General features: G+C 41.3%; 1 protein-coding gene across 1 annotated transcript in view; it reads right to left on the bottom strand.

Annotated features, from left to right (window-relative positions):
• BCAT1 (branched chain amino acid transaminase 1) overlaps window positions 1–15,249 on the bottom strand; it is a gene marked incomplete at its 3' end in the record, with an annotated part of 38,191 nt that overhangs the window by 4,304 nt on the left and 18,638 nt on the right. The window contains exons 3-8 of the mRNA XM_082279736.1: window positions 14,388–14,498; window positions 13,381–13,500; window positions 11,401–11,564; window positions 9,937–10,079; window positions 4,013–4,098; window positions 869–1,009 (exon numbers count right to left, since the gene is read on the bottom strand). Of these exons, the coding sequence (XP_082135862.1) occupies window positions 869–1,009; window positions 4,013–4,098; window positions 9,937–10,079; window positions 11,401–11,564; window positions 13,381–13,500; window positions 14,388–14,498 (765 nt within the window). The remainder of the gene's footprint in view (window positions 1–868; window positions 1,010–4,012; window positions 4,099–9,936; window positions 10,080–11,400; window positions 11,565–13,380; window positions 13,501–14,387; window positions 14,499–15,249) is intronic.

Raw genomic sequence — 15,249 nt, 5'->3', positions numbered from 1 at the left:
ATCTGTCCGAAATGGAGGGAATATTGTGCAGGCAAGAGCAGTAATATTACATACAGTATTTCATTTCAAAGTATATTGTGTAGAAATACAACACATATTGACAGTACTTATCACACGGCACCTTGATGTCTCATTATCTTAGCATCAGGTAATACCAATACATTTATTCTATTTTATTCATTCAGGAAGTATCACTTAACAGACATTTATTGTACTTATGTTTAAAGGACAAAGCACAATGCTTTATGCAGCTGCACTATCCCAAGTCCTCTGAACTAACTTTGTGCTGACTAAATAGCATCGTCAGCTTAACAGTCTGAATGCCTGGGGAATTCCACCTGTGCAGGAGAAATCTCCCATATGGTGAATAGTAGGTGAAAGCAGCTGTGCACTGTCTTGAAACAGCTCTTCCATCAGAGCTAGGATCCCTGCAATGAGGGGTGAAGAAGAGAGGAACTTGAGAAGGAAGGACTGCAGTGGCTCAGAAATTTGGTTCCCTGTGGAAGTCTTTTCTCTTCTCACCCTTCCCAGGTACCTTAGTAAAAAATAGTGAATAAAAGAAATGCAGAATAATGTATTTTTCTACATTTGCAAACAGGCTGGGAACTGTTTTTTTCTTACACTTTCCCAGAACTTGAGATTTTATATTTTCAGCTTTTAAAAAAAACACCAGAAGACAAGAGGAAAAGTTCCCTTCTGACAGCCTCACTTGGGAAACAACATACTGACAGTGTTCATCTCCAGGCAGTGCATCTTTTCTATCTCCCCTGGTTTTGGCTTCAGCAGCAATTAATTGTGATAAAATTCAGAAGAAAGAAGGAAAGGGGTAAAAAAAAAAAAAAAAAAAAAAAAAGAGACATGTCCTTACCTTGCCCTTATATAAAATTTTAGAGATGGGACATACAACACAAGCTGTTCCAGCACCAAACATCTCCTTTACTCTGTTCTCTTCCAAAGCAGCTGTCAGGTCACTCATGGTGATGTATCGCTCAGACACTTTGAATTCTCCCTGCACAAGAAGAAGAAACCATAAGAATTGTAAAGAGTTTAAAACCATTCATATTTTTGTTTTCTAGATTGAAACACTTCCAATAAAACTTTTAGCCTAGTGACAGTAAGTCTTGACTCTGATCTTGCGATCTTTTCAAACATCCCAGTATCACACAAGCTAGATTTTCATCAAAGGACACCCTCCAAAGAAGCCAGTGGTTTGCCAGATAGAATGCTGATGATTAAGTGGCACTTGCCTCTGTTTTGGTGCAGAATATCATTATCACATTAGGGAATAACATAGAAGAATTGTTATGGGACACTGGGTCTCTCTACTCATGGTCTCTAGCGCATTCGAGTTTGTCCAAAAATTACTCAATTATATCACGAGAGCCTTTGCATCCCAGTCTCAGAATTCTCCTAAGCAAGATACATTCTGTTGATTAATTTCACCTGCCAGGCCAATTATGTGATATATATTTTTAATCGCTAGTGAAATTTTCCAGTGTAGTCTGCATGCAGCTGTCACACACAAAAATTAATTGTGCCACAGGTATGAGTAAAGCCATTTGCACTGGACAGTCTAACACTGGAAGAGTTTTACCACCTACAAGAGTGAAGAATGCATAAGAACCAATTGAAGGGATGTGTTTCAAGAAAAAAAATAAACATCAGACTTTGAAATTTTCATTTCATGTATGTGTTACTCCTGTTATCCCACTCTAAGCATTAGCCCAGCCAAATCCAGCAGACAGGATACTGGGCTTGATGAGCCTTTGGCTGTGTAGCATCCTTACCCAGGCTGCAATAAAACCTTTGAATACAGTAAGGAAGAGTTTGCTGCATTTCAAGATGTGACCTAGTCCCAAGTGTTCAATAAGTTCTTGGATTGCTACACTACAGAACAGGAATGGGAAACAGACAGATGACTTCAAAACTGTGGCTGGGTAGGCTGCATGCTAGTTAGAAGAAACAAGGTTGGAAGCATGAGAACTAAATGCAGAAATAATGTGCTGATGACTGAAGTATAGCTATGGTCATGCATGGTAATTCTTTGTTTCCTTGCTTTGAGTTGCTGGTACCAGTGGATTTAATCACAATTTTCATGTTAAATACTACACGGAGCTACTTCAACAAGCTTGGTATTGTTCTGTGTGACAAGTGTGGGAATTCTGATGATGCTCCTGAGAATCCCTGAATTAGCATGCCCTTAGTTCCCATTAGATTAAAGGGATTGAATCCATGCTCAGCAAGTTTTGTCAGCAACACCAAGCTGTGTGGTGCGGCTGACATGCTGAAGGGAAGAGGTGCCATCCAGAGGTAACCTGAAAGCAGAGTTTCTGACAATTGAACTCTGTATTGGGTTGACCCTGAGTTGATGGACAGTCTTTAAGACCAATTACGCTTCTCACAATTTACATATTTAAACCGCACAGACAGGCGGGACTTCCCCTTTTGGTCGGAGCTCGCTTGCTGGGAGGTGGGGGCTCCGGAGCCTCCCGGCCCCGCCGGGCCGGGCCGGGGCCACTGCCCCTTTCCCCCTTTCCCCACGCTGCGGCACGGACCCTGGGTGGCTGGGGGGGGACTGCCTCAGAGCCACAGGCAGCTAAAACCAGCCATGGAGTGCTCACAGCTAAACCCATCCAGCGCGGCTTCTGGGGACCGGCGGGTCCCTCTCCTCTCCACGCGGGGCCGGCGGAGTCAACGGGAGCCGGCAGAGCCTCCTGTCTGCAGCCAGCACACTTCGTGCTGAACTGAAGAGGACACCACGCAGCCAGCAGCACAAAGGGAGCGAGGCTCTCCCCACCGTAAAGGCTGAACAAGAACACCCTTCAGCATGGCGGTGTCAGTCAGAGAGAAAGAGAAGTGAGTCACATGGGACAGAGCTGAGCATGGCGACTGGGAGAAAAGAGGGCGGTGCCACGATTCTGGCGGGCAGCTTAAAAGAAACCTTCTTGCATGCCGTGGTAAGAAATTGTAATACCACAAACTGTTTGTCTCTTTAATCCATTTGAAGAACATGGGGGGATGGAGTATCTTCGTGTGCCTGTGAAGATTGTGAAGAATGCCGATGCCAGGCTTTATAGTAGTAAAAGGCTGTTAGAGACTTGTGGCGAAGAAGAGCCTTTGTGTGCAGGCCAAAAGAATTTATCCTTAAAAAGATGAATAACCCCATGTGATGGCCCATGTTTTGCAGTGTGAAGGAACTGTGAGATTTTTCATGGGAGAGATGTTCTACACACAGCAGATTGTTTGTTTCCGGGCGGATCTGCTGTTGGTGGCAGTTTGGGAACCACGTGCAACTGAAGGAAAAACCCTTTTTTCCCTTAAGCATAAGAGAGAGACTTTTCAAGAACTGGAACACTGACTAACATCCCATGTTCTGTTATCCCTTGTGTGAGCTAGGTAAAAGGAGAGAAGTGCTGGCTGGAGGGGGGGGGGGGATTTGCTTTAATTTTGTTTTGTTATTGTCTCTTTACTTTTAATTCTATTAGTAATAAAACTCTTTCATTGTACTGCAACTGTTTAAGGTTTGTGCCTGCTTTGCTTTTCTCCTAATTCTTATCTCACAGAAGGAAAACAAGTAAGTAATGAATATTTTGAACCAAAACCACTACATTTAATTGGTGTTTCTGCCCGGTTTCGAACTCAACCCGCTACAAACTCAGAGCAACTCAGAGCTCAACTCTGAGCAATTTGACTAGTTGAAGATGCCCCTACTCATTGCAGGGAGGTCGGAATAGATGGCCTTTAAAGGTCCTTTCCAATGTCAGGTTGGATGGGGCTCTCAGCAGGCTGGGATAGTGGAAGGTGTCCTTGTCCATGGCAGGGGGGTTGGAACAAGATGATCTTTAAGCTCTCTTACAACCCAGGCCATTGTACAATTCTAGGAAGCCAGACTGTTCCATGATCCTATGATTCAACCAGATCAGTTGAACTTTAAGATACTGAGCACCAGAAATGTTTACTTCTGCTGATGTTATAACATGATAATTGAAGCCATTACTGCCAAAACACTCACCCAGTTGCGTGCCAGATCCAAAATGCTTTGCCTTGTCACTCCTGGAAGGATGATGCCATCTAAAGGTGGCGTTGCCAGTTCATTTTCTGCCAAACAAAAGAGAAGCACTTATTGAAAAACAAACTAAAGTTTACTAATTATACACCAAACATGTGGGTCCCTTCCAACTCAGGATATTCCATGATTGTGTGGCATCAAAAATATTCCCTATCCAGTAAGATGTGACATATTTAGCAGAGTTCTTCAAGAACACAGATACTCAGTTCAAGTAAGTTGTTGTTGAGTGTCTGAAACCATTTGAGTACACTTCCATGGGTGGGGAAGAAACATATTTAATACATTAATATATACTTGCCTAATGCCTTGTAGGTGGTTTTACTCCTCAATACATTGTAGGTATAACTGCATAACTGCACTGTGCAACTACTGTAAAATATGAAATGGTTCAGTCTTCAAATTCACAGTAGAAAGGCAGAGGGAAAGCCATGTCTGATGATCCCAGGGCAGATCATAACTTTCCCTGAAATGTTTTATTTAATTTGGGAATATGGGATTTAGTATATCCATTCCACAGCAGCAATATGAAACATTTACCAAAGATTTTGAAGTTCATTTACTGAAACAGCAAAGCAGTGGAAATTTTGCCAACCCTCCTTGGAAGGAGACTTCCTTAATGATCTTTTGTTGTAGTCTAGACACCCTTTTTCCCTGCTAATTTTCTCTTTACACAATTAGAGCAATCCTAAGAAAAATCCAACAACAATAATTCAACTTGTTCAACTAGTTCGGTTTGTTAGCTTGTGTTTCTTGTTTGCTTTTGAAAAAGAACATTAGATAAAGTTCATCTAACAACTAATGAGATTATAGATAAATGGTAAACAACAAACACTTGGTAAACAATCCATAGTTGGTAAATACTTGACTTAAAACACAAGTTTGTATGTAGACTTTGTTCTTCCATCTGGTCTCTGCAGCAATCAGAGTTAATCTTTTTCATTTTAAACCATCACATAGTGTACTCACTCGTTTCTATTATCAGAGAAGACTGACCTTTTACTCTTTTCAGACAGAGCCTTTAAGACAGTCACAAATTTGCACTAAGTCAAGACATCCAGAGTCTTTCAGTAATACTCTTCATACTTTTCCCTAACCATTTTCTTTCCCTATTTATAATCCTTTTTCTTCTTTGACATTATAAGCATACTATCCCTGCTCAATAATCCACAAACCATTAAGAGTTTTGCATATTTTTTACCTAGGTCACATTAAAAACCCAATAAAAACATGAAGATACATATCTTGTGTGCCCTTTCTCCCTGTTGCAAAAGGATCACTGAATCTAGGCTCGACTGAACCTTTCTCAAAGGAGAACCTCTCTTTAAAATTAATTTCCACAGGTCCTGTGAATATTTGCAGCTGGGTAGAAGAGAGAAACATGGTATTTGTCCTTGGTCTGTGAGAGCAGGTTGAGCTCAGCTGCTCAATTCTGTTTTCAACACTCAACAAGATATTTCTGTGCATAAACACTGAACACATAAACACCAGCTTCAGACTGATTATATCCTGGGCTCCCCCACTCTGCAAGAGGGGGTACTGGGAGCTGGGATAGGATAGGGGAAGTGGAGGATAAATTCACTGAATCTGCTACTCACTATCCATTCTCTCAGGAAATACCTGGTACTTTCTAATGCAGCCACCCCTCAATTTATTAATTTGGACTTTCCTACCAGTGCTTCCATGTTCCTTTTATGAGGAACTTTACACACATAAGTACTAGGTATAAACTGCCATGCCAAAATGTATAACAAAGGTGCCCCAGAACAGGCTGTATGTTCTGCTCTCGTTTGACTAGCTCACAGTGTCATTCCCCAACCTATCCCAGACTTCTAAATACAGCAGCCATCTCTTCTTTCTCATACAGTCAGGAATAACAGCATTCCCTTTTTGGAGTCTGTCTAGCATCATTCCTACTTGTGATGCATGTCTGGTCCTAATTCTGGCACAACTATCACAAGGTGAGGACTTTAAAACTTTCCATGAGCCACGGGGCTCACCTGATTCTAAACACTGAAAACCTGACATTCTGCATTTATGACCCAGTCACAATCTAATACACTCCTTTCTTTAACAGAAAACTTCAAATACTGTGGACTTTGATACCAAAGTTTGTGATTACACTTCTCTGCTTGGTGATGTTGCCACAGATCTTGTCCAGGACCTGCTTAAGCTCAATAACATATATTAACTGATTTGAGCTAGTTTGAAAAGGTGCCAGGCCAAACCAGCCGCCAAACAGCACTAAGCAGACAGGACATGAAAGTCTCAAATTGTTCCAAACAGGCTGCTCTGTAGAATTCTGTCAAGTATACATATGATGCCTACCAGCCTGGGGCCACCCAGGGAACATCTGCTCCCCTGGTATCCGGCAGAGATGGTAACACTATCCAACATGGCATGCCAAAAGCTCATCCTCTCTGTGAACTGATGCCAAACCAAGCTCCATATGACATCAGTTTGTCCATCTCCCAAAAAACAGACTGTGAGCTCATAGTCTCCATTTGCCTTCTGAATTGTTTTGATGGGATAGAAGCCTTAAAATGTATAGTTGCAAAATGGGGGAGAAAAGCATTTGAAGGGAAGTGTCAGGGTTGCTCTTCAGTTGACTCCTGCTATTGTTATAGTAGTAGTACTGTCTGCCCAGTGCCCTGTTAAACCTGGTATAGGCTTGCTCTAACAATAGAATTCCATCAGAGTGTTTAAAGGGGTTTTTAAAATGAGGTCTTCCATATTACACAGCGTCACCTGTTACACACCTGTACTTAGGAACACTGAGCAGGTAAGATTACAATCACGGGATGCCTTCAGTACTAGTCACGCTGTAACAATGCTGAGAAATCCACCTAAATATGTATTTTACCAAAGTGATAACAAATTCCAAGTGAACTTCAGGATCAAGGAGAATGCAGAAAACCCTGTTTCACTAATATTAACAGCTAACTTTTACCACTTTGTTCTGGGTCTTTCTTGTTACTTCCCTCAGGCTTTTCTCCAACTTTTCCCTCATGCAATCACTATCTTGGCATCTGTCTGTTAATTTGCTTTCCTCAATTACTTTTCCATCCTTTGCTTTGTCTGCCACATCGTTCATTTGCTGCTCCCCCCTCCGTGCTATTGCTGGGGCTCTCTGTTAGAACAGAAGCTACAATCCTGATCTTGTTAGTACTGTAATTGTACAAGACAATTCTGTTGCACAACTAATGTTCCAACTAGAGAATACTAAGCAAACTTGCCTTAAATTTTACCAGATTGTTCCAGAGAATCTTTTAACAGATTTACTTTTTAATTTAAGAAATTTTGAAGTGGGTACTATTAATCACCATTTTAATAGCAGCACAAAAATATTAAATAATGGCTGAATACTGTTCACAATGCCTTAACATTAAAAACAGAAGTAGAGCCCAAATGGTTGCAGATCATTTTGAAGAAACGTAATTTTTCAAAACTGCACACAGATTTCACAGTTAGCAACCTTCAGATTGGACATATATTTAAATTTTAAAGTTTTCCATAAAGCCAAGCCTATATTCTAGGCAGAAGAACAGACATTGTGACAGGAAGCGAGTCTCAACGTCAAGAGCTTCTGGGGATAGTTACATGCTCTGAAAAGGCAGGTGGAAGGGGCTGTAGGGTGACTAAATTTTTCACGTAGTGAACATAAACTGTAAATATGATTTGATGAATGAAGTATCACATTCCTGTACTTATGCAACAGCGGGGATCCAGTTTTGGTCATATTATAAGCCTCAGAGTAGCAGCGAGAATACAAGAACAGTACAGAGCAAGTCACGCTATTTCACCAAAAATTGAGCAGTTTTTTTCCCTACTCCCTCCTTGATGTTACAAACAAAATATTTTTTCAGCCTCCTCCTGCCATCCAGGACAACATGTCACCTTTAGTCACAATGCTGTAACTGAAAATATACAGCAAAGGCTGCAAGGAAAGCCTACTCCCATTGGAAGCCTGGCTGTCCTCCAGTCCAGGCTTTACTGGGATGAGCCTCTGGTTATAAACCAAGCAGAGCAGTTCAGACAGCTCGGCAGTGACCTCAGAACACACAAAGAAGGGCATTTTCTTTTGATGATGATCTGCAATTTCTGCCTCACTTTTTTTGATCCCTCTCAGCTGCAGCATTTGCATAACAAAACCAAACCACAGCCTAAGTGAGTGTCCTTTGTGAAGTGACAGAACACAATGACAAGCATGCTCTAAATCCCAGTGCAAAGCCACAGGCAGGTATGTGATGACACACGTGTGCAGTGTGAGTGATTGCCAGCCAAAGATCCCATAAATTAAGAGTTACTCAACACCCTGGGAGACAGTGAAGTGCTCCATGAGGATAATGCCCGTGTCCTGTGAAATGACAGGTTTGCCAGCACACAGCCTGCTTGGGTGGCAGGCATTACAAGTTGTTTGCTACAGCCACTTCACAATAGCACTATTCAGCAGTGCACTGGTAACACAGTGACTGGCAGATCTTTGGAACACTACGGTGCTGCAGCTGGATAATTCCAGCATATTCCTGGTTTAAGTACAATGAGAACATTGAATTCTAATTATGTCCCTGCTTCAGTGTCCTTTCCCTGGGAAGAACAAGCCAAAATCTATTTTCATGTTTTTCCAGCGAAGTTCCACAAGGCATAAATTTGGCCATCTATCTACACTGACAAATAGACTGCTGCTGTAACAACAAGAAAATGTCTAATATTTATCACTTCATTCATAAAGCTTTGCAGACTCATTCAACACTGAGGGAGTATTATTCCTCTTCTTACAAAAGTGGTAAAGATTTTGCAGAAGAACAAGCACCGAAACTGGAGATGGGAGTCAGGTAGCTGGATCCTGATCACACTACATTATCCACAGCACACTGCTATCCCCACAAAATGTTGCCTGTTTTTTGCAGCTGAGCGCTGTCAGAAAGCTGACAGTTTTCAAAGGTACCCCTGGCACTATAATGAAATCAGTCTGACCCCCTGCATCTGCTGCTATGTAAAAATGCAGTAACTTCATTTTCATGGAGAGCCAACATTCATGGAAGTCATGAGGTATCCTTTTATTCACTTGCCTGTAGTCTTCTGAACCAGTGCAGCTATCACCCATAACCAGTTATTGCAGCTATCTGATCTCAAGCACTGAATACCTGCATCCCCAATGGGTGGTTTTGAGATGCCTAAATAGTTGGCTGCTCATTAACTAGACAGTTTTCTAATCAGCATGTACCTTGCTCAGAGATGACTGTGGGTAGAAAGAGGTAAAAACAGGTTCAAGAATGATGATATGTCTTGAAAGCATCTTTTGAGCATTAGTGATACAGGACACTGACCGACATGTATCTCTCTTCCTGCCACCACTGGACAGAACTTTGAATTCTTCAAAGAAAACAGAGTTCTTCATCAATTGGATGCTGAAACACTTTTGGATAGGTTCAGGAATATTTGACTTGTCACCCCGTGATGATGGGAGCCACTCATACTCAAAGCTACAGACTCTGAAGAGTTGCACAGCCATAAGCTGCCTTTTAGCACGTCTGCACTGCTTCCAAGCCAACACCTCCTTGGAGATCAAACATCCTGCTGACACCAAAGCTGATGTGTGACCTTGTGCATGGCTAAACTCTGCTGTTCTGAGCATGTGGACTAGCCCAGCAGTTTAGTCTGTTATCAGCAGGCAGCACTCACAGCTGCTCCAGAATCTCCTCTCTCACAACTAACAGCCACCTAGTAATTTTCAGAAGAGAATAGGCATTTTCTGTGTTAAATCATCTTCATTAAAAAGATTATGATCTGTATTCTAATAATCATGTTGCGGATTACGGTCCCAAATGTCTACTCTGTTAAAGTTTTCATGCTTTATGTTACCATACCTCCATCTTCATTTATCCAGTAGAGAAACAGATTCATTGTTCCAACTTCAGTTATTTGGTGATCTTCTCCATAGAGCCACAAAACCTGCTGGCAGCCAAACTCCAGGGCTTCTTGCTGGGCATAAAGAGCAGAACCATAATTCCTTCAGGAAAAAAACCCAAAGAGTTATGAGTAGCTGGTTGGGCATCTTCTCAATTTAAACAAGATTTTGTACGCATCTACCTTATGAGCAAGTGCTCTGCTTGTCCCTGGGATATTTTCATTGTAAGTATCCCACTAGTATTTTACTAGATCGTTTGTACCTACAACCCAAAAACTTTGAAGGGCTGAACAGCACCAACAACTCAAGCATATCCATCCAAATTGTCTTAAACATATCTCTTGTCCCATATTCTGGACATTCTAATTATTGCAACTAAAAATCCTCAGAAAGCACTTCTCTTTATTTAGCAGTTGGCATCCTGGAGAGAGAGCAACAATTGCCCTCCAGCTTTTAGGGTTTTTTTGGTTTTTTTTAATCATCTACCTCATGTCAGATGGGTAATATACATTAGGTGAAGAAACTCTTGGAGCACAAATATCACCAGAGGTGAGGTTTTTTTTTTTTCTAGTAAAAGATAGTCACAGAACAAGCATCTTCAGGAAATGCAACTGTGTCTCAATGAATTCCATATCCTTTAGGAGCAAATGTTTTTCTAAAATGCTGCCTACAGAATGAACCCAACTGAATAATGCTTGCTGCTTTGAGGGGGAAAATACCCCTTTTTGCTTCTGATGGTCAACAACCTTCAAGACGAAAAGTCAGCAGCTCCAAAATGCTGACCACACTGAAGTCAAGTTCTCCCCTCTGGGCACAAATCAAGTCAGTAATGACTGCTCCTTTTTTTCACAGCTGATGTATGAAGGATGCACAGGAAACAATATATTTCTAAAAGTAAGCAAAATCTCATAAACAAAGAGCAAAGGTTCAGAACATCAGCTTGAATGAATTAAAGTTATTTTCCTGCCCTCTGATTATTCTACCAGCTCAGCTGAGCAGCACTTAACAGCTACTGACTTCCTGCCTAGCAAAGAAACTCCTGGGTAGGACAATTCAAGGAAGGAGGTCAGCAGCCAGAGCTGCTCCCTGCTCTATTGGCAGCAGGCTGCTATACTGATGATGCAGCACAAAGTGGTAACTTCAGTGTCATCTGCTGCAAGGGCAAGAGCCAAAGTATTATATGGACACCTTCCAGATGCAGTTCCTCAGCTTGAGATGCTGCAAAAAAATCAATTGACTGTAATATTCAAACAAAAATATGCAACTGAGTATTTGCAAAGTACAATTTTGAACTCTTCGTTGTAGTATGTTGTTTGTTTAACTACTGCATTTAATATCTCTATTTCTGCTGGATTAGATACCTCACTAAAACCCAAATCTGCTTTGTGAGCTATGTAGAAAATGCAGGATAATGTTTTCTTACCCTCCCACTTTGCAGTCTCCCGTTCCCCCTTTCCACGCTCTTACGTATTTTGGATCTGCCCATAAGGATATTGGATTAAAGCTTCCACTTGCAAAGTAAGGGCCCACAGGGCTCAGTATGACATACAGCAGGGCTTTAGTCGGCTTCTTCACTCCAAGGGAAGGCTGAAAATAAGGAATGTAAACAAATCAAAAGTTACTGGTATCCTTCAAACATCAGGTGCTGCATCATCAGCTTTTGAAACACTGCTTTCAGCAAAACTGCAGCATGAGAGTGCTTTTACCAGGACAGTGTAAAGTGCTGCAATGAAGAAAAAAATATTTCTATAATGTCCCCCCTATCGAAACAACATAACAACCCTGATTTTATATACTGTCACCATCCACTTACAGCCATTCCATTTATCTATGTATTATTCTACTGTTCTCAAATAGTTTCAAGCTTTTGAGAATTCAAAGATTAGCTTAACAAAGTGCTATATAATCATACCAGAAGCCCACAAAGCCTTCTGGGGGAAGGAGTGTCAAGACCACTCCTAGCAATAACAACAGTGGAGAAACCACTGTCAGCTGCATTAGTGAGAAGAACTGGCCAGTGCCACTTAGAACTGACATTGCTAGAGTTGAGTGCTGGCTCTCTGAATGCCTGTGTGATAGCTAAAATTATCTGCCTGCTAAAAATAGTTCACTCTAGTTCAACTGCACAGGAAATAACCAAGAATGTAACAGTTTCTTCTCCCCCTCCTCTCTGAGAGATGGCTTCTCACACTCCAAGTCATCACCATCAATACTTGAAAGTCTGGTGTTGGCCAAAGCCCCCAGGTGCTGAAAGGGTTCTTTTGATTTCTGTCTACCTTACTGCTTCAGAAAGACTTCTAACAGGATTAACTGAGATCTTCATATTTTTGCTGACATGATCATTCAAAAGATTGTGCTGCCTGGGTTTCTAATTGTGGTGATTCATAAAAGCTTAGCAGGACAGCAATCTGGAAACAACATGTGACACAGTGGAAAGGCTACAGTGTTGACTATCCTGAAACAAAGCTTAAGGCAGAGGAATTTCCAAGAACAAAAACAGGGGTAAACCCCCCAATTTTTAACACCAGTACTTTACAGTTACTCAGTGGAGATTTTTTAATCTGAAAATCTGCAACTAGTTTAAAAGTATTAAATTAATGGAGTCCTAGAACTTATGTGAAATGTAAAATGTTCATGTATGGTAACTACTTACAGATATGGATTCTGCAGAAGTTTAGCTTACCTAGTTTGGAACCCACATTCTTTAGCTTGTTGCCCTATGCTCTACCATTATAAGTTTCTCTCTTGCTACTGCTGAAAAACAGAATCCTGAAGGATTTAAATAAAATAAACTCTCTCTTTCTAACTCCCTTTATCAATACTATAGAATTAATTCACACATGAAACTCAGAGACAAGACATTAATACCTATTTGCTAAGGAGCCTCTTAGAAGGTCAGCTTCAAGAATAAATTGACACAGGAACTAGTCCCTAGTTCTGTTGAAAGCGTCTCTTCTGAGACGTCTTAATTTACAGGGTAAAATCTTCCAAAAACCCCTCACTAAGTTCAGATATGACTTGAAATCACAAAATGTACACAGCAATTTATGTTCCATCACGTTCCCTCTGAATTATTAGGATTTTAATATTACCATGTCACATCTAACTATCCTTTCAGCACAAGCCCAAAATTGACATGCGTTGCTGTCCCATTCCCACTGTCACTCGGTTTACTTTCCGTGCTCTGAACCAGTGTGGCCACTAAGTGGCGGTGTGGGCAAGGTTAAATTTGTGCTGTGGCGCTATATCCGAGGGACTCCAAAATAAAACCAAAAAACCGATCTGCCCCGAACTTAATCCTGTTACCTACGGACTGCTGAGTATTTCCCTTTATGGACGGAGGATTTTGCCTCGTACCTAAATAAACCAGAGTTAAAGAAAGGAAAAAAATAATGTTGCCCACCTCAGTTCCAATTAGGGTAGGACGGATGTACAGGCTGGCAGAGGTTGAGTATGGGACCCATTCCTGTTCCACTTCCACAAGCTTACGGATGCACTCTAACAGCTCGTTCTGGTCAAAAGACTGGGAAGGAAAAGAAATGGATGAAAACAAATGGAGAAATAAAGCCAGAACACTTTGTGGTCTTTACAGATCCATATGCTACAGGGAGCACTTCCTCAGGATATGCAACAGTGACACTGTAGAAGTTCACAGAACTACATACATCACCTTCCTTGAGTTCATTCCTCACAGAATTTAATATCCCATGGTCTTAGCTACTGTGCCTTTTTGTGCAGTATCCTGAATGACCTCCTTTGCTCCAAAGTATCCTCCTGAGATGGTAAAAAGGAACCATTGACTCTTCTTGCGTCCAAAGCACGTGGAGAACTCTCTGTGCAGCCAACTCAGCCAGGCATGCTGCAAGTTACTGCACTATCTCTTCTACAGAAGAGTGCTTTGGTTCACAACTCCAAGGGGCCAGCAAGTCTCCCAAAGGTCCCAAGTTCTTACAGCAATTAAGCTAAAAAGCCTGGCAGGAAGTTCACTGGTCAAGGTACAATTGCTAAAAGCAGTGTTAGGCTACTGGCATTACCAAAACCAAAGGCACTCAAGAGGCCAAACAACTTAACTGAAGTGGAAAGAAGAAAAGGGAGAACATCAGCACCAGAGCAAATCAGATACCTGTCTGCATGCAAATACCTGCAGAACAGAACCCATCCCTCAGAAACACTCTGTACGTCCAAGGCAGCAGGGAGACAACAATGAAAGCAAAGCACTCAGTGTTCTGACTTTTTTTAAATAAGCAATTCAAACAGTTTCCTTCAATTAATAAGATCAGTTAACAAGAGTTTTACTGAGCTACCAAAGACTTAAGAGCATTTGGTAAATACTACTACTGAAAAGCTTTAGAGATTTGCACTCTGAAAATGAAAACATGCTCTGACTTAAGAGATGCCTTGGGTACGTACTGGCAGAGTTGTTCTCCGTGCTGATCGCACCATCCGGTCCATGTTGAGGGCTGGCCGGAACAGGCGGATCTTGCCATCCACTCCTCGGTAGGCCTTCATCCCTTCGAACAACTACCAGGCCAGAGAAGGAGGGAAAAGAAATCAAGTAGTAATTGAGATGTTACCCCATGATGATCTGTGCAAAAGCAGAACACACCCTTTGGAAATAAAATCTTCACCTTCCTGCTCACAGTACGCAAACACATAAATGCTAACTAGTGAATTCTGGCAATACATTCCTGTGAGATACATTTATCTGAAGTATAGGCAGGTCATCTTTGTAATACAAACTTCATAGCTCTTTCTCTGTCAAGGAACTTCAAGATAACCTTTTTTTATTTCTTTTTTCATAATTTGGTTACAGCAATTAAAATTTGTAGCATGTGTTTGACTTAACTATTCCCTCACATCCTGACTAATATCTGAGTCAAAACAGCATTTTCACTTACATAAGGGATCTACAGAATTTTATTAAATACATGTTAATTATTTTTAGGGCCCTGTCCAAAACACATCTTTGTTAGGAAGCACAGAATAAGGTAATTGAGAGAACTCTTGTAAAGTTCTTGCTGTAATTGTAGCAGGAACTGGTCACTTATTTCCCCCTTTTACCCCTATGCTGTGGAATGGTGTTTAGCCTGCATGACAGTGATGAAGCCTTACACTAGAGACAAAGTGCATGAAAATATTTTCTCTAAACACTTCACAGGAAATTTAAACATAGTTATCCCCCATCGGACTGCAAGATCCAGACAACTGGTGTTGACAATCAGAAATCCTTATCCCATCAGTGCCCTCCCAGAAAAATGCCTTACAGCATCTC

The sequence above is a fragment of the Coloeus monedula genome (genome assembly GCF_965178545.1).
Source record: "Coloeus monedula genome assembly, chromosome: 4".
Lineage (NCBI taxonomy): Eukaryota > Metazoa > Chordata > Aves > Passeriformes > Corvidae > Coloeus > Coloeus monedula.
Note: the sequence above shows the minus strand (reverse complement) of the source record. Positions and strands in the feature narration are given on the sequence as shown.